The following is a 22571-nucleotide window of genomic DNA, read 5'->3' as shown; positions in this document are numbered from 1 at the left end:
TACTCCACATGATGTGTTCATGTGTACTTCAAGTTGCCTCTGCAATCCCAAACACATGACTATTAAAGGTGTCCCTATGCCTCCAAGGTGCCTCTTCTCAGTCAATGCTGGTGTGTTGGCACGGTGCATCCTGCATGTCTGGCATGGTATTCCCTGATTGTGGCTATGTGTCAATGTGTCGAGTGGCAAGATGCAAGCTGTGTGTGTGTGCTGAGACTGTGTAATGGGCATGATGTCCATGACTGTGTGGGTATTGTGACATGTGCCATCCCCATGCATCCAACGTTGTCCATGACCCCATTCTCTGCATCCACCGGACTCAAGCTTGCAGGACATGGTTCTGCCACCTGTCTACACGTACCTGGGTGCCCCCCAGGACACGGGCCAGGATCCCTGACCTCTGCGCATGACTGTTGCTGTTCTCAATGTGTCTGTCAGCACGGTTGTTCGGCCACCCCCTCAGCTGGTTCTGACCATCACGGGTGTGTATGGTGCTCCATGTCTGTCTTGCCTAGAAAACTGTGACCCATGTGTCCTGTGCCAGACTCAGGCCCCAGGGTGTGGATGGTTGAAGTGAACAGATGACTCAGGCATGTTTAGACTGTACAAGACACATGTTAGGTAATAATGCTACCAGCAGGCATCTACTCTTAATAGTGTGATTTATTATTGGGGGGGGGGGCCAAGTGAGGGCCTTTCCGGGATTAGGGAATCCAAAGTTCAGTAGGGGAGTTGGTGTCCTTGCCATTGGAAATCCTCAGAGTCCATGCCACAGTCTTTGTCAACATTGGTCAGCCAGTGACCAGCAGGGCCATGTGGCAGAGAATGTCTCTTGATGCTGTGATGCTGTTGCTCCAGTGGGCCAGGTGCCAGGCCAGGTGTCCTGGGAGATGGTGATGTAGCAGCCACCCTCACGGTCCTTTCCGTGGACGACCCGGCTTCCTGCGGGGAACCTCAGCAGCAGGCCGTGACGACGTCTGGGATGCTCCGTCGGATGTTTCCTCCTCCTCCTCATGATCCCTCCCTGTGGGTGGTGATGTTCTCCGCCTTCTGGCACAGGGAGGGTCGGCCATGGTGTCGGCCATCCGACGGAGTTCAGCGTGAATCCCCTGGGACGCCGTCACTTGCTCAGCCTGTCTGTCCTCCATCCTCCGTTGGTGTAGCTGTAGACAGGCTATTAGCTCCGCATGTTGCTGGGCCTGCTGGACCTTGATCCCCTCGAGGACGGACACAACCTGGGCCATGCCCGTGGTGTCCTGCCGGTATGAGTCCAGGATGTTACGGACATGGGAAAATACCGGATCCCCAGCCAACTGGTCAGGCTCGCGCCTCCGCCGCTCTCCACTCCCACCACCCCTGCCCACTTGCGTCTGGCCTGCACTTGTGGGCACATGGGGTCTCCGGGACCCCTGAGGGGTGGCATTGGCGTTGTCGCCTGCCTCCTCCTGGGTGCCCGGGACACCGTGTCCCTCCTGGCGAGCCTGGCTGCATTGTGGTGTTGGGGCAGGGATCCTGGGTGTCTCCTGGGATGTGGCAGGAGTGGGGGTGGTGGTTGGCACGGTTGTACCTGACGCAGGTGCTGCAGGTGGTTGGACACCAGAGGGGCCAGGTCGGTCGGGGTCGTCCGCAGAGTGGTGAGAGTGGTCGCTGCCGGTGGGATCGGTCTCCTGCAGATACGGGTCCTGTGAGTGTTCCCCCCCAGTGTTGGGGGGTGCAGCACGACGTTGACCTGTGTGTGAGAGAGACAATGTTACTTTTGATCCATGCAACATCCATGTTGCATCCGTTACAAAGTTGGCACATTTCCTCTTGGAATTAGGATCTGTCTTGCATTCCACTCACAGTGCACTTGTGCATGTGTGTGTCCCTTGGGCACCAATTTGGCCCCTTTAACTATGTGTGGCACAGTCTTACTTGCTGCGTCAAGTGTGACTGCAGTCAGCAGTGGAGTGTGCATGTGTGCCGAGCTATGCGTTTGCGCCTTCCTTGTAGCACTGTACATGTGCACATGGAGTGGATCCACACACTCATATGATGCAGGTGGCTGTCCTTGTGCTCGTGTACAGGTTGTAACATGGCCCTGCGTTTTGCCATGATGAAGAGGGGGGGTTCTGGCACTGGGCACCCTTGTCTACATGCACGCAGTCCACCTGCTGACGAGCAGACATTCCCACACACCAAAGGACTGATTTGCTCTCCCTGTGTCTCCCTCCTTCTCTGTCCCCCTCTCCCTCCCTCTCTGTCCCCCTCTCCCTCCCTCTGTGTCCCCCTCTCCCTCCCTCTGTGTCCCCCTCTCCCTCCCTCTGTGTCCCCCTTTCCCTCCCTCTGTGTGTCAGCCTCCTCCCTCTGTCCATCTTCCTGTGTCTCCCTCCCTCTGTGTCCCCCTCTCCCTCCCTCTGTGTGTCAGCCTCCTCCCTCTGTCCATCTTCCTGTGTCTCCCTCCCTCTGTGTCCCCCTCTCCCTCCCTCTGTGTGTCAGCCTCCTCCCTCTGTCCATCTTCCTGTGTCTCCCTCCCTCTCTGTCCCCCTCTCCCTCCCTCTCTGTCCCCCTCTCCCTCCCTCTCTGTCCCCCTCTCCCTCCCTCTGTGTGTCAGCCTCCTCCCTCTGTCCATCTTCCTGTGTCCCCCTCCCTCTCTGTCCCCCTCTCCCTCCCTCTCTGTCCCCCTCTCCCTCCCTCTGTGTGTCAGCCTCCTCCCTCTGTCCATCTTCCTGTGTCTCCCTCCCTCTCAGTCCCCCTCTCCCTCCCTCTGTGTCCCCCTCTCCCTCCCTCTGTGTCCCCCTCTCCCTCCCTCTGTGTCCCCCTCTCCCTCCCTCTGTGTGTCAGCCTCCTCCCTCTGTCCATCTTCCTGTGTCTCCCTCCCTCTGTGTCCCCCTCTCCCTCCCTCTGTGTGTCAGCCTCCTCCCTCTGTCCATCTTCCTGTGTCTCCCTCCCTCTCAGTCCCCCTCTCCCTCCCTCTGTGTCCCCCTCTCCCTCCCTCCGTGTGTCACCCTCTGTCACCTTGGCCCAGCTTCCTGGGCACACACTGTTAGCAGATCTTTGAGTGGCCCTTGGCCTGTTGATGTGAGTTTGTTTCTGATCTCCAGGCACCCATTTTGTCTGCTGTGTGTCTGTGCGCTGCTGCTGTGGTGGTGTGTGCTGCCACTCTTTCACACTGTTGGCTGTTCATTAGCTGCTGGCATGTGCAAAACAGTGCCTTCACCCCCATGTGTTGATGCAAGGCATCCGCCATTTGCTGGCAAGTCATTCCTGTGTTGGGACACAGTGTTTGTCTGGCTGTGACCTAGGCCATATGGGCAGAGGGCATTGTTGTCTGCTTTGGAGTCGCACTATGTGATTCTTGGTGCCCACACTCCCGCCATCCGGGTTACCGTGTCATGTGTTGTTGTCTTCTGTGGCCTGTGACTTGACATTGTCCAGCTGGGTGCATGGGGCATGGTGGCAGCAGTGGCATGTGCCTGCTCATGGAGTGTGGTTGAGTAATGCGATGGCTTGTGGTGGTTGCGTGCCTGTTAGTAATTTTGTTTGTGGTTGCAGTTCCCCCCATGTGAGGTGCGTTGTTTGTGTACTCACCCGGGTCTCGGAGTCCTTCTACTCCTTCAACTGCCTCCACCGGCAGTATGGCCATCACCCTCTCCTCCCAGGGATGGTACTGTACGGGTCTGCGGGAGGGCCCTCCTCCGGTGGCGTTGGCCTGGTCGTGTTCCTCCTGTCTCTTGGCTCTGACCCTCCTCCGCAGATCGTACCACCTGTTCTGGCAATCCTGCTTGGTCCTCCTGGTGTCCGCAACAGCATTCACAGCATCGACGATGGTCTGCCACATGGCTGTTTTGGCTGCCTGGCTGGTGCTTCTGACCAATGTTCCAAAGATCTGTGGCTCGACTCTGAGGATTTGATCAACAAGGACCTCCAACTCTCGGTGACTGAACTTTGGATTCTTGGTAGTGGGCATGGTGAGGGGTGTGGGTGGGGATGGTGTGGGTGTGGGGGGTGTGTGGATGTTGGGGGGGGGTGTGGATGGTTGTGTGTGTGTGTGAATGTGATGAGAGGGTGTTTGTGAGGGTGGTCGTGTGAAGGTGTGCAAGTGTAAGATGTGGTGTCGCTTGTAGTCTGGTTCTGTGGTGTCTGGCAGCAGTGGGTCTGTTGCAAAGGCTCATGGTTTGTGTGTGTGGGCCCTTTTTATTGGTCCATGGGTGGGTGTGGCAGTGTTTGAATTTTGGGTGGGTGTGTTATAAGGAGTGGTGGTGTATTGGGCCTCTGTTTGTTTTTGACAGTTGCAGGTCAGTGATTGTGTTATTTTAGTGGTTGTTGGCCATGTTTAGTGGCTGTGTGCCTTTCGAATGGTGTATTGTTGAGTTGTTTTGTTTTGTCCTTGTTGTGTACGTGCGTTTTGAGCGTGTGTACGGTGTGTACATGGGCCATTTGGTTGTACGATTTGGTCCTTGTGTGTGGCTTTGTATGACTCGTACATGCGGTTGTGATGTTGGGGCATGGGGTGCGCTCCGTACTTAGGAGGTTGTGTTGGGGGTGCGCCAGGAACGTACTGGGGTGGGGGTACGACTGGAACGTACTGGGGTGTACATAGACGGTGGTACGACACGTACAGGGGTGGGGGGGTGTACATAGACGGTGGTACGACACGTACAGGGGTGGGGGGTGTACATTGACGGTGGTACGACACGTACAGGGGTGGGGGGGTGTACATTGACGGTGGTACGACACGTACAGGGGTGGGGGGGTGTACATTGACGGTGGTACGACACGTACAGGGGTGGGGGGGTGTACATTGACGGTGGTACGACACGTACAGGGGTGGGGGGGTGTACATTGACGGTGGTACGACACGTACTGGGGTGGGGGTACGACTGGAACGTACTGGGGTGTACATGGACGGTGGTACGACACGTACAGGGGTGGGGGGTGTACATTGACGGTGGTACGACACGTACAGGGGTGGGGGGGTGTACATTGACGGTGGTACGACACGTACTGGGGTGGGGGTACGACTGGAACGTACTGGGGTGTACATGGACGGTGGTACGACACGTACAGGGGTGGGGGGGTGTACATTGACGGTGGTACGACACGTACAGGGGTGGGGGGGTGTACATTGACGGTGGTACGACACGTACAGGGGTGGGGGGGTGTACATTGACGGTGGTACGACACGTACTGGGGTGGGGGTACGACTGGAACGTACTGGGGTGTACATGGACGGTGGTACGACACGTACAGGGGTGGGGGGTGTACATTGACGGTGGTACGACACGTACAGGGGTGGGGGGGTGTACATTGACGGTGGTACGACACGTACTGGGGTGGGGGTACGACTGGAACGTACTGGGGTGTACATGGACGGTGGTACGACACGTACAGGGGTGGGGGGGTGTACATTGACGGTGGTACGACACGTACAGGGGTGGGGGGGTGTACATTGACGGTGGTACGACACGTACAGGGGTGGGGGGGTGTACATTGACGGTGGTACGACACGTACTGGGGTGGGGGTACGACTGGAACGTACTGGGGTGTACATGGACGGTGGTACGACACGTACAGGGGTGGGGGGTGTACATTGACGGTGGTACGACACGTACAGGGGTGGGGGGGTGTACATTGATGGTGGTACGACACGTACAGGGGTGGGGGGGTGTACATTGACGGTGGTACGACACGTACAGGGGTGGGGGGGTGTACATTGACGGTGGTACGACACGTACTGGGGTGGGGGTACGACTGGAACGTACTGGGGTGTACATGGACGGTGGTACGACACGTACAGGGGTGGGGGGTGTACATTGACGGTGGTACGACACGTACAGGGGTGGGGGGGTGTACATTGACGGTGGTACGACACGTACTGGGGTGGGGGTACGACTGGAACGTACTGGGGTGTACATGGACGGTGGTACGACACGTACAGGGGTGGGGGGGTGTACATTGACGGTGGTACGACACGTACAGGGGTGGGGGGGTGTACATTGACGGTGGTACGACACGTACAGGGGTGGGGGGGTGTACATTGACGGTGGTACGACACGTACTGGGGTGGGGGTACGACTGGAACGTACTGGGGTGTACATGGACGGTGGTACGACACGTACAGGGGTGGGGGGTGTACATTGACGGTGGTACGACACGTACAGGGGTGGGGGGGTGTACATTGACGGTGGTACGACACGTACAGGGGTGGGGGGGTGTACATTGACGGTGGTACGACACGTACAGGGGTGGGGGGGTGTACATTGACGGTGGTACGACACGTACTGGGGTGGGGGTACGACTGGAACGTACTGGGGTGTACATGGACGGTGGTACGACACGTACAGGGGTGGGGGGTGTACATAGACGGTGGTACGACACGTACAGGGGTGGGGGGTGTACATTGACGGTGGTACGACACGTACAGGGGTGGGGGGGTGTACATTGACGGTGGTACGACACGTACAGGGGTGGGGGGGTGTACATTGACGGTGGTACGACACGTACAGGGGTGGGGGGGTGTACATTGACGGTGGTACGACACGTACTGGGGTGGGGGTACGACTGGAACGTACTGGGGTGTAGGTAGACGGGGCTGTGACACGTACTGGGGTGGGGGTGTGGCTCGAACGTACTGGGGTGTAGGTACACGGGGGGTACGACACGTACTGGGGTGGGGGTGCGACTGGAACGTACTGGGGTGTACATAGACGGTGGTACGACACGTACAGGGGTGGGGGGGTTTACATTGACGGTGGTACGACACGTACTGGGGTGGGGGTACGACTGGAACGTACTGGGGTGTACATAGACGGGTGGGGGTATACATATACGGGGGGTACGTGTCGGACGTACGGGGGCTGGGGGGAGTGTTGGGCGCGTATGCGGGCACATGTCTCCATGGTTGCTATTGGTGTTCGGTGCGGACGGTGTTTTTTCCATACGGTTGTAGGCTCGGACGCACGGGATGGATCGTGATTCCTCGGTCGGACTTGGATTTTTACGTTTGTAAGGTAAATCGTCCGAGGACGTGTCGGACACATTTTCCGACCCGAGGACGTGTGGGGAATGATTCCCGGTGCGGGTCGTATGGACTTTTTACCATGCGAATCGTGATTGCCAGTTCGTACGGCGTTTGTACGATTCGTACGGTAAAAAGACCCGATACGAGTCGCACGGGGGAATTTTTTACCGGATCGTGATCGGCACCTTAATCTTTACCTGAGAGGGGAGGAAATGTAACGGGAGAGAAAATGTGGAACATCAGAAGATAATTACAGTGTTCGCTGGTGAAATAATAACAAGTCAACATCGCTTTGGCAGCTGTAGAATTGCATGTTTTTCTTCGTGTTTTACCCACAAAAAACATCTGTCTGTGATCAGGATGCAGGGTCAGCCCCACGTCACCTTCAACCTGTCTCAGTCCAACACTTGCAAGAGATGATGGTAGTAGTGTTGAACCTGTGCTTCTAGACACCAGAGAACATCACAGGTGCTTATCCCATCACCCTTTGTCTACAGGAGACGAGCAAGAACAAGCTAGCCAATCAGAACACAAAGCCGAAACCTTGGGGGGGCTAGAAGCATGTTACCCAGTTTTTGGAGGCCCTTTGTCTCTTTCCCACCACAACCGGAGTTGCAGCAGATGAGCTGGAATTTGCATCCATGCATTATTTACACAGTCTTTCTGGAAACGTGCATGGTACTGAGAAGTTTTGCTGAGACATGAAGTTATAGGTATAAGACAATCCAACCGGAAGCTCAGCACAGACGCTCGCTTGTGTTCAATAATGGGATGTTCATGTCAAGCTAAATGGGTTGTAGTGCGCATGTAAATAGTGAAAGCATGTCTGTGCAATAAAGAAAGCTACAGCATTCCACATGAGATCATCTTTACCCATTATCTGTGACTGTAGACACGACAGGGAAGCACCATCTCCTGCTGCCAGTCATGCAGCTTTACCAGGGAGAACTGAGGCACACAAGTCTTCAAATGCAATACATAGATCGATCAAAGAGGCGAAACTGTATGTCATTGACACTTCCTACAATGAATGTCTGGTGTGTTCAAAACGGTGACTGACACTTTCAATACTCAATGGCAGAAGGGGGCTGTCCCACTGCCAGTCTATGCCTATTTTTTTGTGGTGACGACATTAGCTCCGTCAGAATGCTAGCTCTGTCTTTAAGCTAAACCTAAAAAAGCCCTAACAGAAGAGTTTGAATAAATACAAGCTGGAAAAAGCAATTTCAATAAATTGTTTTGCATTAGGCTAATTTTGAGTGGTAAAGGCCTACTTGAGTGAAAAAATCTGCACAATTAAGAGACAAGAAATTAATTAAACAATAAATCACGATTTTACAAAAAGACAGTGATAAGTGTTCTGTTATAATTATCATTGTTATTATTGTTTTTGCTTTTGTTGTTTAATGTATAATTCAGATAATTTACCAATAATAACTGTTCTATAAAACTTTGAGTGCTTTTACCTAACACTATTTGACCAGGCGTTATTTTACTACAATTGTTTTTTTTTCTGTACAAGGCAAACTTAAATCTGGTGATGAATGCCTTTGTAATAGATCAAAAGAGAGCCGATGAGCTGATTGCAGTGAAGGAGGAGTCCATTTTTTTTGAAGTTTGAAATGTGTTTAGGGCACATGGTGGTCAATCGTACACAAGCGGTTGTGTGGGGCGGCCAATTGAGGTGAAAAGGAATTTCCCCCACTAAAAGAGAGGAGAGGTAGCAAGAGAAAGGAGAGGATTTGGGAGCACATGTGCTTTTTTCAGTGAAAGTGCATATGAATATTTTTCCCTAACCAATGGGTCGGGAAATGCTATGCATTTGCTTTTCCTGGAACTGTGTTTATTCAATGTCTTGCAAGTGGTTTAGATTATATATTTTTTGGACCGATAGTTTGCCATTTTGTGACATTAGTGCTAAATAGAAAAAAAAGAATGGGGTGAAACTTTGAGAATAACACTGTGAACATTTTTTCACGTGGTTTATGCAGGAAAATGTAAAAGAGCATCAGGGATAGCCCATTACAAAGCCAGGAGAGATAGAACATGTGCAACCTGCAAATACACCTCAATATAAATCTAATGGTGCCTGGGGTTAAGTGTTCGAGTTGGCCAGTGAGCCAGAATGCTCTATTTCAAGGCTATATTTAACACTACAGGCAAGGAAGGGTGTCTTCTGGGGCTAGCCGGCTCAGAACGTCCCTCTTGAGTCCTGTAGGTAAATAGGGAGCGTTTTGTGTAATAACTTGGCTGATTATGTGGCTGAAAAATGGCTCCATCCAACAAAGGTGCTCCTTCGTCCTCTTCTCTAGCAGTATCTGGCACACAGATGGGTGTCCACGTTCCTCCCATTCCTTTGGGTGGGATTCAAAGCCCAAATGGCCGCAGAAAAGTAGAAAAAAACAACCTCCATCAGACAAACGCAGGTGAGCAGCCCATGGAGCCACCAGTGTACAGACCGCTGCTGGAAAAGAGGTCCAGGGAGCACCTAGGAGTATGACGTTGATTTTTCAGGCACAAATTTAGGTGAGAGGCTTCACTTGTTTCCACAGTGCTCCCTATTTTGAGTGGAGCGGTGCCAATAGCCTTATTGCCATCACCTGCAGGGCCGTAGCACCTGTCAATTACCCCCAACCTTGTTATGCATCCTTGTCAGTGGCTCATCCTTTGACTGGGGGGGGGGGGGGGGTAAATTACAGCCTTTATTGTCTGGCGGTGAGGACAATAACAGTTACATATGCATTATTCTATATATGTCCTCTCTTTTACTCTCCAATACAGCTGAGCAAGAAGTATGGCCCGGTGTTCACCGTGTATATGGGGAGTCGCCGGGTAGTAGTGCTGTGGGGCTATGAGGCTGTAAAGGAAGCGCTAGTTGATCAGGCAGAGGAATTCGGTGGAAGAGGAAAACTGCCCTCAAATGACGGAGTCTTCCAGGGTTGTGGTAAGTAATTTTGAAAAGGAGAGTAAAAAAAAACTAAAAAAACTGGCGTTTGAGAGAGATTCTCAGTGTGAAATAAGACTTCACCTCTGCAATCCAGAGTTCATTTAGCAATAGAGATGGAACAAATATTTATATTTTTCATAGTTCGGGAGAAAACTGTACTATTGCAAAAATGCATTCAAGAATTTCCTCACTTGATTTGCACAAGGGAAATCTTCAAATACGATGTATATTCTGAAATGTTTATACCACCTGCATTTGGGTATTTCAAATACTACCCACACACATATAGGCGCATGCCTATTAAGTTCAGTCTAGGCCTTTATTATAAACAAATGCAAAAACAACAATTGATGGACAGAATGCCGAACAATGTCATACATTCACCCCAGTACAGAGATCTGGGCTTAAATCCATCGTTTTTTTGCTCACCATGCCGTTCCAGCTTGAACCCAGCCATATGCAAATCAGTCTTGACCCTGTGCCTCATGGGAACAGTCCAGCCCGAACTGCCAAGCCAGGTCCTCCCTGGACTGGAAACAAGCATCCTAGGACCGGTTTTGGGGTTTCACCCCTCTTCAGCCAGGATAGCTTGATTCCAGTGGCATGGAGAGCAAGGGACCCACGTCTGGGCATACCCTTCCCACTCGGGGTGACAAATGCAAAAACAACAATTGATGGACAGAATGCAGAACAATGTCATATATTCACCCCAGTACAGAGATCTGGGCCTAAATCCATGGTTTTTTTGCTCACCATGCCGTTCCAGTTTGAACCCAGCCATATGCAAATCAGTCCGTCACCACCCCCTTTTGTACCGCTTTGTTTGCCATAAGTTGGCAGGGTATGCTCAGACGTGAGTCCCTTGCTCACTTTGCCACTGGATTCAAGCAAGCCTGGCTGAAGATGGCTGAAATGCCAGAAACCGGTCCTAGGAAGCTTGTTTCCGGTCCGGGGAAGGCATGGCTTGGCAGTTCGGGCTTGACTGTTCCCATGAGGCACAGGGTCAGACTGATTTGCATATGGCCATGTCTGAACTGGGGTGGCAGAGTGGGCTAAAGAACGGTGATGGATCAAACCCACATCTGTTGACTGGGTGTGAGTGTTTGATTAGTTCTGATGCTCCGTCCATCACCACCCCCTTTTGTACCGCTTTATTATAAACACACATTTAAACAACATGTGTGTCAAAACGTGCTTGCAGTGCAAAACATAATCTTTACGATCATTATTGACTTATTTAGGCACCCTTGTTTAATATAATTTTGCTATTTTATTTAATTTGTTTCTGGCTTTCTATTTTAGTTCGGCAGGCAATAGATAGGCTGACAACCGGTCTGTTACATACACAGTATTGCACAGTTAGAGATAGTTACAATTAGACACAGAGGATTGTATGTATATGTACACAACAGAGCAGAATATACCAGAGTTATTGCATACGGTCCTACTTTTATTTCGCCATTCTACCAGATTATCAAGTTTTAAATATCACCCTGATATAATATTGTTTCCAGAATTTCAACCACCAAAATGTCGTCAAGCAAAGAATCTATAGGTAAGTATAGATGTTCTACACTGAACTCAACACCTATGTAGCTAAACAATAGGGAGCAAGCACACTGCATGCATAGCAGCACCAATCCTCGCAGTTGCAGTCTAGTTGTTTGTTACTTTGGTGCTGGAAACCAGGGTTCGAGCCTCGGGGTCGCGTCCACATCCTGTGATTCTGGGCAAATCACTTAATCTCCCCGTGCCTGAATGTGTAATGTAAATACGGTGCTCGTGTAAAGCGCTCCAATACCTTCGGGTCGAGTTCGCGCTATATAAATATGCAAAAAAACAACATCAACAAAAACGCATTCATCAACAGTGTTACTTCAGTCAATGCTTGACATCTCTGATCATGTATTATTCGGCATTGCTAGTATTCAGCAGAGAGAGGCCGTATCAGTCTGGAGTTGCTTCTTGGGTAAAGTACCATGGCAAGCATGAGGGTGCATCCCCCGACTCAGGAGTAGTGTACCAATTCCAGGGAAGGAAGCAGACACAGGGCACATAATCACCAGTTCTACCAAGTGTACTCTGGTTGTTCCAGCTATAATAATTAAGACACTCACAAATTAGAAAGTGTTGGCCATCAGTGTGAGCACAGTCAGTGCTGATAAATGTAAATACCTTCACAATATTATGATGACCTATATTCTGGTTATAGTATTATTGCTGTGAGATAGCTTGTCACTCGATACTGTTACATACATCCTTTCATTTTCACTACACTCAGAAAACATGTATATTGTTGTCCCATTCAGAGATATTTGTTTTACTAAAGCTCTTAAAAAATATGTTTAAACACCTTACATATAGAGGGACATGTAATGTTTTCTTCAATTGTTTTATTCGAATTGGCCAAATTGTATAGGTTGCATTATAGATGTTCATCTCTGAAAATGTTGTTCTTATTGTCTTTAGTCTCACAACATGAAACGTAGGTTAGTTTTGGTAGGGGTTGTTCTCTGCACAAGTGATAATACACGTTTTGCATGTAAGTAATTTGTGTCAGAATCAATGATAAACTTGCATTTTGCTATGAGTAGCAGCCTCTACCCTAGGGTTACTACCTCTTGCTCTGTGTTTTGTTCCAGACGTATTATTTAAGAAAGTTTGTAGAGCTCAGAATTACCTATGAGAATGTCCTGGTGCTTAATTGATTGGGACTAAAAGGAAATTAAGGAGTATTAAAAGCCAAGTCTTTATAGATCTCCAAAACAAGCCATGGTTGCCTTGATGATGTAAATCTAAATCAAGTTGGTCCCTGTACTTGACCACAAAATGGGAATGAGTGTAGCCATCTGTTAGAAACAGGGTTATTAGTTGAGGGAGGTGGAAGGCTCACTCAAGTTATAAACACAATCATTGCCTTGGTGAGCCACAAAAGTCACTAAATAAGCCTTTGCTTTACCCTATGGTAGCTTGTCAAAAAAGTATTCAGGCTTAACTTAGAGGCAATGTGTAAAGTATATATGCAGCACTCAAACAGAAATAAAGTGAAAACACAAGTACAATCAGAAAACAATTTCGAAAAATAGAGCACATTTTGATAAATAGCTGTAAAATAACAAAGATCCATTAAGTATAACCGTTTTTATGATTTTTTTTATTTTCACATGAACATAGCACCAAAAAGCACAAAGCACGGCTCGTGGTTATCTGGTTGCATTCGGCAGGGTCCACGTCAAAACTTCAGGCCGACTGCGATGGAGCAGGGGTCAGATAGAAGGACTAGGTTTGACACAGTGGATGGTTTAACTTCTCACACAGTTAAAGTCCACAAGAGAAGCCTCAGTCAAAGCTTTACTTTGGCAGGAGCTGTGAGGAGATCATTGTCGGCGCAAAAAAACGATCGCCATTGGAACTTAGCTTCAAATTTGTGGGACTTGCAGGTGGTCATGGTTGACACACAGAGCAGGCTGCCGCCGGAGCTTCGCGTTGGAGGGAGATGCGGGTGGCATGTTGCTGATGCAACAATTGCACTGGGGTTGCGTAAAGCCCAAAGTCTCAGTGTTTACATCTGTAATTCAGTGTTTTCAGTTTTGAAGTTGGAGGAGTACTCTATGAGGCCAGCCTAGGGTCTATGACCTGGTGGGGCACCTATTGAGAATCAGGACTCACTCCAGCATAGGACACCAGCATGGCTCCAGCTGCCCCAATTGGGGCTGGTCAGCTGAACAGTTGCAGGAAAAGCCACAGTAGCTCAGGTCACCCTTGGAGTCACTGCTGGTATCCTGGGTTCAAAGCAAGCAGGTTCAGTGTTCCTTCTTTAGACAGAAAGGCAATCCTCCTGAATCTTCCACAGGTTATGAAGTGATCTGATGAGAGGTTCTGAGGGTGCCACCTTTATATCTGGGGCCATTTTGTGTGTGGGGGTCTCTCTCTCCCTCTGTCCACCCCTAAACTGATTTTTGTCAATTTTGCCCCCATTCCTCTAGGTTTGGCTTCAAACTATCCAGGGTAGCAAAGGGCTGGCAAACCCAGGTGTCAGCTACATTTGCCTGTGACAGAGGAGGAGGCCTTTAAAAATCAGAAAGAGGTTGTGCACAACTCTCAAGCTAACCTTTGAGGCTCAGGCACGGCTGAGTACAATACCCTCCCCACACCCCATTTGTTCTGTGTCTGGGTTGAATAGACATCACACCACACCACAAGGCAGCATGTACAGTCATGTGACCCTATACACTGGCAGAAAGGCATATTTAATTTAGGCAGAAAAAATACAACTTTCAGAAAGTGGCTTTTTCTGAATAGTAATTTAAAATCCAACTTTACCATTAAAACAGTTGTTAAATTACAATTCAACTGAGAAGAAGTATTCCTCTGCCTACTGCCAAATGGAAGTTGTCATTCATTAATTGTAGTAAAGTAATATATTATTTGTCTCTGGGAGAGTTAGCCTTGATACAGTGAAGAATGACTGTGTGAGTTTTTTACAGCCAGGACATCTAAAACTTAAACCCTCAGGTCCTACTTTTTACATACAATGCACCTACCCTATGTGTCTTTAGGGCCTCTTTTACTGGTGACTTATCAGTAGTAAAAATTAATACTTATAAATATTAAAAAGGGAATTCTAGGCTTGGCAAAAGGTTTATTTTGTCTGGTCGAAATGACAGTTTAAAACTGCACTACATGCTGCAGTGGCAGACCTGAGACTTGGGATAGCAGGGGAAGCAAGGTCAGTCTACCAAAAACAGAAGGTAAACTGTGTTCACAAATACTGTGCTGTATGTTTTGTTCCATCTATACATTCTCATCCCCAAACTGTAGACTTGTGAGGGTTCAGTGGATTACAGGGGTGAGGGAGAACATCTAACTTTTGATGTTCCATTGCGCCTCACATCCTTCTGTTTGCAAATGAGGGGCTAAGGGAGAGGCAAAGGGTTAGTGTTTCCTCCCTCTTGATACAGAAGAGTGAGGAACACATGAAAAAACCTGGAAAGAAAGGGGCATGTACAGAATGTAACTAACTTGCCAGAAAGCACACCTCAATTGATTACACTGTAAGGTAGAGAGGAGCTTTGCTCAGGTCCCACCTCCAAGCAAAGCCCTCGAGCCACCATCAGCTTTTCTGTTCACTGGACAGCCAGCACACCCGTAAGAGAGAGATGGGACGAGGGAGAAAAAAGATTTGCTGGCAGCAGGGGTATAGCGTGTTGCCTTGCCATTTTCTACAAAGGTAGGTGTGTAGAATTAGCCATGAAAGAATATAAGTGATGAAAGCAAAACATAAAATTGCACCCTCACCCCTTTGAAGGTTATACAAAACACCACTGTCTGGGACACTTCCAATTAAGTTGGTTACTGTGTCTGGATCCCAGGCATTACATCCCTCTTGTACCTTGTAAAGAAACTGTGATACTCTGCGCCTTACTTTATGCAAGCGTTTCCCCAAAAATAGGGCAGCATTTCTCACCTGAAACTAGGGCGAGGCTGTGAACTTGCAGGGGGCTGGGTGGAGTGAGACCTTAAATTTCCTGCTATTTGGTAACCACTACTTTTAATTCTAGGACATGGAATTTGGTTTTTAAATTGTACGCAAAGGATCAGAAACTACAAGTACAGTGCTGTTGCCTAAAAGGGCAGATTTGACTATTCCGTCACACATGACTTAATCGCTCAGCTATAAAGCTACCATTAGATCGGTGAGCTGAACAAATGGTAAATAACTTTCCAGTCTGCAGGTTATAAGTTACATCTCAATATCTCAGAGGGCATAGCATTTTCCACAGAGAGTGCAGTCTACATGCCACATGCTCCAATATGAGTGAGGTAGAGAAAGGATTAATATGCCTACAGTATAGATGTTGTGTCTGAGTGTGATGTGAATGTCACATACACACATGTGTATCTGTGCAGCAGGAGTATTCAATATTTAGCCTGCATGTTGTTCAGGCCCTGACCTGCTTGTTATACACAGAAAGACAATGTTCTTTGTAATAGCTTGGTGCATATGCTGGCACTGGGATCCCAGTGCACATTGCACATTATAGAAGCATTTTGCAGAAAAATGTGGGACATTTAGTGGGTAAACTTGAATTGGTGAATGCAAATTAACCCCTTCCACGTGCGGCAAATTCTGCCGCGATGCGAGGGGGGCAGGGCTGGGCGTGGCGCTCAGGTACCCAGGACGGCTCCTGGCCGTCATAAATCATGGTGGCTGTGTGCTCATGACGGCCGGGCATGGTCCGAACTCCGCCCCCTAAATAATTCCCCCGCACAGGCGGGGAATTAGCAGCGCGTGGGCAGAGCGGCAACGGTCGGACGGCTCCCGGGCCGTCATGAGCACACGACTACCGTGTCTCATGACAGCCGGGAGCCAATCTGAGCATCGATGTGGTTAAAGAGTTATCTACCTTGTTCGATCTGCATCCTTAGGGCGGTCTTTCAGCAATTATTTTGCTTCTTACCTCCATGTGTTGCTGTCTCATTTAGTTTGCCTTGGGACTCTGAGCAATTTACCACTGCTGTTCAGTCGTAAAGTGCATGTGTTGCTTCCCTAAACATGTGTAGTTGGTGTATACATGATTTGCATATTTAATTCACTTATAAGCTCCTTGTAAAGTGGTATACCATGTACCCAGAACCTGTACGTTAAATGCTACTAGTGAGATGCAACACTGATTGTGCCCCCACAGTAGTAGCCTTTTAAAACTGTCTCACGTCTGCCACTGCAGTACCTGCATGTGCAGTTCTACTGGCACTTTGACCTGACATTTAAAACTACTTGCCTTAAACTCTCATTGTATTACATATAAGTCACCTCTAAGTTGGGCCCTAGGTAGCTTTAAGGGCAGGGTTCTATCTAGGTAAAGGACAAGACATGTACTGTTATGTTTTGCATGTCTTAGTAGTGACAAACAGCTAAATTAGTTTTTCAATTCTGTGAGTCCTACCCCTCTCATAGGTTAGCATTGAGAGTTCCCTTATACCTGTTTATGTGTTAATTCCTGGCCAGAGAATAGTGACTTTTTCATGCTTTATATCTTCAGAGTGGTAAGGATACATCCTCCCTACTGGTGAAGTTGGATTTAACCTTACTGAATTAGAAATGCCAGTTTTAGAAAGTGGACATTTCTCTGCAGTTACTGCTCTATGCCAATTTTAGAAAGTGGACATTTCTCTGCACTTACTGCTCTATGTGCATAACAGCCTGTCTCCAATACATGTCTGGGCTGGGCTGGATGAAGCTACATTTGTGCATTCCTTCTACTCTAGACAGCCACAAGACTCAACTGCATCTGCACTCATCTGCATTCTGGTAGGTATTCCTGGGCAGGGAGGAATGGGTGGGTGGGTACTTTCACTTCTGTAGGTAGTTTCTTGTCCACACTCAAAGGGCTGATTGCCTTCCACCAGTAGCCCTGCAGACTGGACTGGGTTACAAGGGATCCTTGTACATTTCAGAGGCCTCCTTTAAAGGCACCCCCTAATTAAATGGCACTTTTTCATATAAGTACTGGAGGCCTGACCCCCCAAAAATCAGACAAGTGGGACTTGTAACCAGACACGGATGGCTATACAGCTGCATATTGTCAGAAGGACTGCTGTGTTGCCAGGAGGGACTGCCACTTTGCTAACTGCTTAGCTGTGTTGGCCTTCTTCTTGCTGCGTGCTGCAGGATGGACTGCCACTCTGCGACCTGCCTTGTGTATTAGCCTGCTGCCTGCTACCACTTCGCTGTGCTAACTATTTGTGTTCTTCAAGGGAATGTTGAATTCTCAGGGCCATAAAATACTTCAAATTCCCCTGACCGGTATATCAGGTTCCTACATCTGTTGACTACGAGAACTTAGTTCTCCGTTTTGCCAACCAGCAGCTGAACTTTTGCCGATTGAATTCCCCACCGCACTCACTGCAGCTGCATCGCCTCTCAGAATGGCTCCACCGTAACATGTTGCCCTGATGATGAGGGGCGTGTCCGGAAGTTCGTGGGTCATCAACTATCTCTGCACTCCAGAGATGCACAGTGCTTCCTGCATCAGCCAGCACTGGGGATCCTGATCAGGTTATGACATGGGCCCTGCTCCTGAAGCCCTCTGACAACTCCTGCAGACTAACATCTGCATTGACCAGGGGGCTGTGGGCTTACATTCTCCAGCAACGCTCTCAGGTACTCTGCTTTGCCAAACTTACACTCCATTTGGGTGCCTTCCCTGGCACCAGAGCATGGCCTGAGTGGCCAACTGACCCCCTTCCAGTGTCCTCAGAAGCTTACTTGCATTTGATACTGGGCGGCAACCCACCGAGCCGCAACCTCTGTGGAGAGCTTCCCCTTCTGCATTTGATTTAGAATACATGAAGGGTCCCTAGCATTGTATTTTACTCTTGAGAATTAGCATGTGCATATCGTGGAAAGCATATATTGCATTTTTATTGTTGTGGTCTTGTTTTACTGGTAATAAAAAACATATTTTTATGAACCTGTTTGGAGTCTTTTTGTAATGTATTCATTGTGTTACTGTGTTTGTGTGTGATGCACAAATACTTTACATATTGCCTCTTTAGAAAAGCCTGAATGCTCTATGCCATGGGTACTCACAAACTTTCTCTCGGGGGCCAAATTTACAGTGTGGTTTGTGGCCGAGGGCCGAAACGTGGGGGTGAGGTCATTGGGGGAGGGGGCGGGGCTAGAGTAACAAAAAAAACTGTGACCATGAGGTGGAACACAGGCCCCTGCAGCGGACGCCTTCGTCCACTGAGCCACCGGACCCGGCATACACATATCTCTCTCTCTCTGTCCCCCTCTCTCTCTCTCTCTCTCTCTCTGTCTCTCCCTCTCTGTCTCCCTCCCTCTCTCTGTCTCTTTCCCTCTCTCTGTCTCCCTCCCTCTCTCTGTCTTCCTCCCTCTCTCTATCTCCCTCTCTCTCTCTATCTGCCTCTCTCTATCTCTCCCTCCCTCTCTATGTCTCCCTCCCTCTCTGTCTCCCTCCCTCTCTCTGCCTCCCTCCCTCTCTCTGTCTCCCTCCCTCTGTCTCCCTCCCTCTGTCTCCCTCTCTGTCTACCTCCCTCTCTTTCTCCCTCCCTCTCTGTCTCCCTCCCTCTCTGTCTTCCTCCCTCTTTCTCCCTCCCCCTCTGTCTCCCCCCCCTCTGTCTCCCTCCCCCTCTGTCTCCTTCCCTCTCCGTCTCCCTCTCTCTCCATCTCCCTCTCTCTCCATCCCCCTCTCTCTCTGTCTCCCTCTCCGTCTCCCTCCCTCTGTCTCCATCCCTCTGTCTCCCTCCCTCTGTCTGTCTCCCTTTGTCTGTCTCCCTCTCCCTCCCTCTGTCTCCCCCTAACTCCCTCTGTCTCCCTCCCTCTGTCTCCCTCCATCTGTCTCCCTCTCTGTCTCCCTCTCCAGCTCTGTCTCTCTGCCTCTCTGTCTGTCTCTGCCTCTGTCTGTCCCTGACTCTGCCTTTATCCGTCTCTGTCTGTCCCTGATCTCTGTCTGTCCCTGTCTCTGTTTGTCCCTGTCTCTGTCTCCCTCCCTCCCTGTCTCCCTTTCTGTCTCTGTCTGTCTCTGTCTGTCTGCCCCATCCCTGTCTCTGCCTGTATCTGTCTGTCCCTGTCTCTATCTCTGTCTGTCTCTATCTCTGTCTGTTTCTGCCGCTGTCTCTGTCTGTCTGTCCCTGCCTCTATCTAGCTCTGTCTGCCCCTGTCTCTATCTGTCTCCCTCCCTCTGTCTCCCTTTCCGTCTCTGTCTGTCTTTGCCTCTATCTGTCTGCCCAGTCCCTGTCTCTGCCTCTATCTGTCTCTGTCTGTCTCTATCTCTGTCTTTTCCTGTCTCTGTCTGTCCCTGTCTCTGTTTGTCCCTGTCTCTGTCTCCCTCCCGCTGTCTCCCTTTCCGTCTCTGTCTGTCTGCCCCGTCCCTGTCTCTGCCTGACTCTGTCTGTCCCTGTCTCTATCTCTGTCTGTCTCTATCTCTGTCTGTTTCTGCCGCTGTCTCTGTCTGTCTGTCCCTGCCTCTATCTAGCTCTGTCTGCCCCTGTCTCTATCTGTCTTCCTCCCTCTGTCTCCCTTTCCGTCTCTGTCTGTCTCTGCCTCTATCTGTCTGCCCAGTCCCTGTCTCTGCCTCTATCTGTCTCTGTCTGTCTCTATCTCTGTCTGTCTCTGCCTCTGTCTGTCTCTGCCTCTATGTGTCTCTACCTCTATGTGTCTCTGTCTCTATCGCTGTCTGTCTCTACCTCTATCTGTCTCTGCCTCTATCTGTCTCTGTCAGTCTGTCCCTGTCTCTGCCTCTATCTAGCTCTGTCTAACCCTGTCTATCTGTCTCTGCCTCTATCTGTCCTTGTCTCTGCCCTCTGTCACCTCACCCGACTCTCACACCCTGCTGTCCTCTGTCATTCTTTGTCCGCTCACCACCCCCCCTCCCCCCTTGTGTGGCAGCTTGAGGCAGCTTCCCTTCCCGGGCACACACACAACCCCACCGGAGTACTTTACAGGTCTTTAAGAGACCATTTGCATGATAACGAGGCTTTGTTGTATTTCACCTCTACTTAGTCCAAGTGGAGCTGCAGGGGCGCTATCACTTGAATCGCCCGGCCCCCACAGAGCAGAGTCTGTTTGCTGACACTGTAAAAAAAAAACACCGGTACGATGTTTGCAAGGTCCGCGGGCCGCCAAGAAAGGGTTGCCGGGCCGCTGGCGAACCGCGGGCCGTACTATGAGTACCCGTGCTCTATGCCAACCTACCAGAGGGTGAGCACAGACTATCTTTTAGTGTGTATTAGCTTGCCTTGACTAAAATGAGGATTCCTGCCTGGCTTGGTTTATACCCCAGCCAACCAAGAACCCCATTTCTAACACACATCTTAACATTTGAGTACTTTTTAAGTGATCTCTACACATGCATAATCCATGACTAGACCCACAGAATACAATGGGATTGATAGACACTGATTCCAGTGGAGGGTACAGAAGTGGTGTTGCCTCACCAGAAATCACAAGATGATACAGTCCGGTAAATTAAAATCCTAATTCCACTGTTTAGCATTTGCTTAAGGTATTTTGTTAAACCAAAATATTAGCCCCGGGCTGGACAGGACATTAGAATGTATGGCGGTATTCTGCAAGCCGGAATCCTGCTGTGCCTTCACAGCTCCAGCATTAAAACAAATGCGTATGCATTTGTTGAGCATTTTAGGGGGCACTACATTTTGGAATAAATCAATTTACTATTCCAACTCCAGTCAGCGCACAGTAGGGAAGGTGTTGGATTTTAAATCCAACACCATTCCACCAGTACTCCCCCTAAAGCAAGTTGTTCTAATGGCTTGCGTGCTGAACAAATGTGTACTAAAGATGCGTTTGTTCTATTGCCAGCGCTGTGAAGTAAAGAGATATTAAATGTTTAGTTTTATTCTATTATCTCTTCTTGAACCATTTGGATTGTAGAATGATGCCTGCAAGTAATGTATCAGCTACTAAACATTGCTTAGAATTTAGATGTATATATTTAGGTTTATGTTCATCCAAACTAAGGGGCCGATTACGATGTCATTTGGAATCTGTTCCGAATGAATCGGTTTCAGAATCAATTCCAAACGAATCGGGTCCTATGAGTCTGCATGACGGATTATGGTGCTTCCCAACATTGTTCGGTTGGACTCACATTAACTTCAATGGGAGCCTGTGTTCTGATCGATAACACAGCTTCCATTGAAAAAAAGGGTGGTTGGGGAAAACCTTGCACCCTGTGGCGGACTCACCATGGTGCCTGCCACTTTGTGCATGGTTGGGAAGAGGGATCCCTTGGGTACAATACACAAAGAAGGGACTGTAGGGCTTTTTATCCTCTATCAGCATAGAGGTAGGTCCAGCATAGGTGCCCTGATTGAAGTATTAGAGAAAGAAGTTATGCTGTTCCTCAGTGGACAGTGTAAGGACAATGGAAAATTACACCAACCTGACCGCTTTGGTTCAGAGTTAGGGGTCCATTTATTGGATTGTAATGCCCTCACACAGCCAGTCGGGTGTCATGCTTCATCATCTGGGCTGCTCCTCGTTGGGTTGGAACCGATTTGAAACCGATTCAGACTTCCCGAACGGTTTCTGCACATCGCAATCGGTCATTGGGAAATGTGTACGATTCGTTCGGAAACAAAGGTTATGAAACAGATTCTGCAATACCGATTCCCATTCAGAGCCTTTCTGAACGACATCGTAATCGGACCCTTGATGGGCCCTCCATCATATAATAAAGCATATCATTTTACTACAGAGTGCTCTAGACAAGCAGCATCACCTGGAGTTTCCAGAATTATATAGGGCTATACCCTGAAGTAGCTCACCTGTGAAGAATTGGGTTGCTGGTTGACTGGAGTGTGAGCCCTAGTCAAGCAACGGCTACAATTCCTTGCAGGGTGACCGCAAAACGTCACTAAAGTAACCTGTGCTTAAACCTGGGTAGGATGGCACAAAAAGCAGTCAGATTTAGCTTTGAGGCAGTGTGTGAAGTATTTCTGCAGCACACAGTAATAAAGTGAACACACAGCACAAAAATAATCCCAAGCCAATTTGTAAAAAATAGAGTACATTTTAATATATAATTTGACTGACCAAATCCAATCAGTGGAACTAGAGTTATACATTTT

At 49.2% G+C, this 22571-nt stretch overlaps 1 protein-coding gene and 1 long non-coding RNA gene across 5 annotated transcripts in view; one reads left to right on the top strand and one right to left on the bottom strand.

Annotated features, from left to right (window-relative positions):
- LOC146798093 (cytochrome P450 2G1-like) overlaps positions 1-22571 on the top strand; it is a 488692-nt gene that overhangs the window by 134076 nt on the left and 332045 nt on the right. For all 3 annotated transcript variants that reach the window (XM_085625313.1, XM_085625311.1, XM_085625312.1), the window contains exon 3: positions 9785-9947. In XM_085625313.1, coding sequence (XP_085481439.1) covers positions 9785-9947 — 163 coding nt within the window. The remainder of the gene's footprint in view (positions 1-9784; positions 9948-22571) is intronic.
- Positions 1-22571, bottom strand: part of LOC146798094 (uncharacterized) — a 526362-nt gene that overhangs the window by 214106 nt on the left and 289685 nt on the right. The gene's annotated exons all lie outside the window — the stretch shown is intronic.

The sequence above is a fragment of the Triturus cristatus genome, chromosome 9 (genome assembly GCF_964204655.1).
Source record: "Triturus cristatus chromosome 9, aTriCri1.1, whole genome shotgun sequence".
NCBI classification, from domain to species: domain Eukaryota; kingdom Metazoa; phylum Chordata; class Amphibia; order Caudata; family Salamandridae; genus Triturus; species Triturus cristatus.
This window is presented reverse-complemented; position numbering and strand designations above follow the sequence as displayed.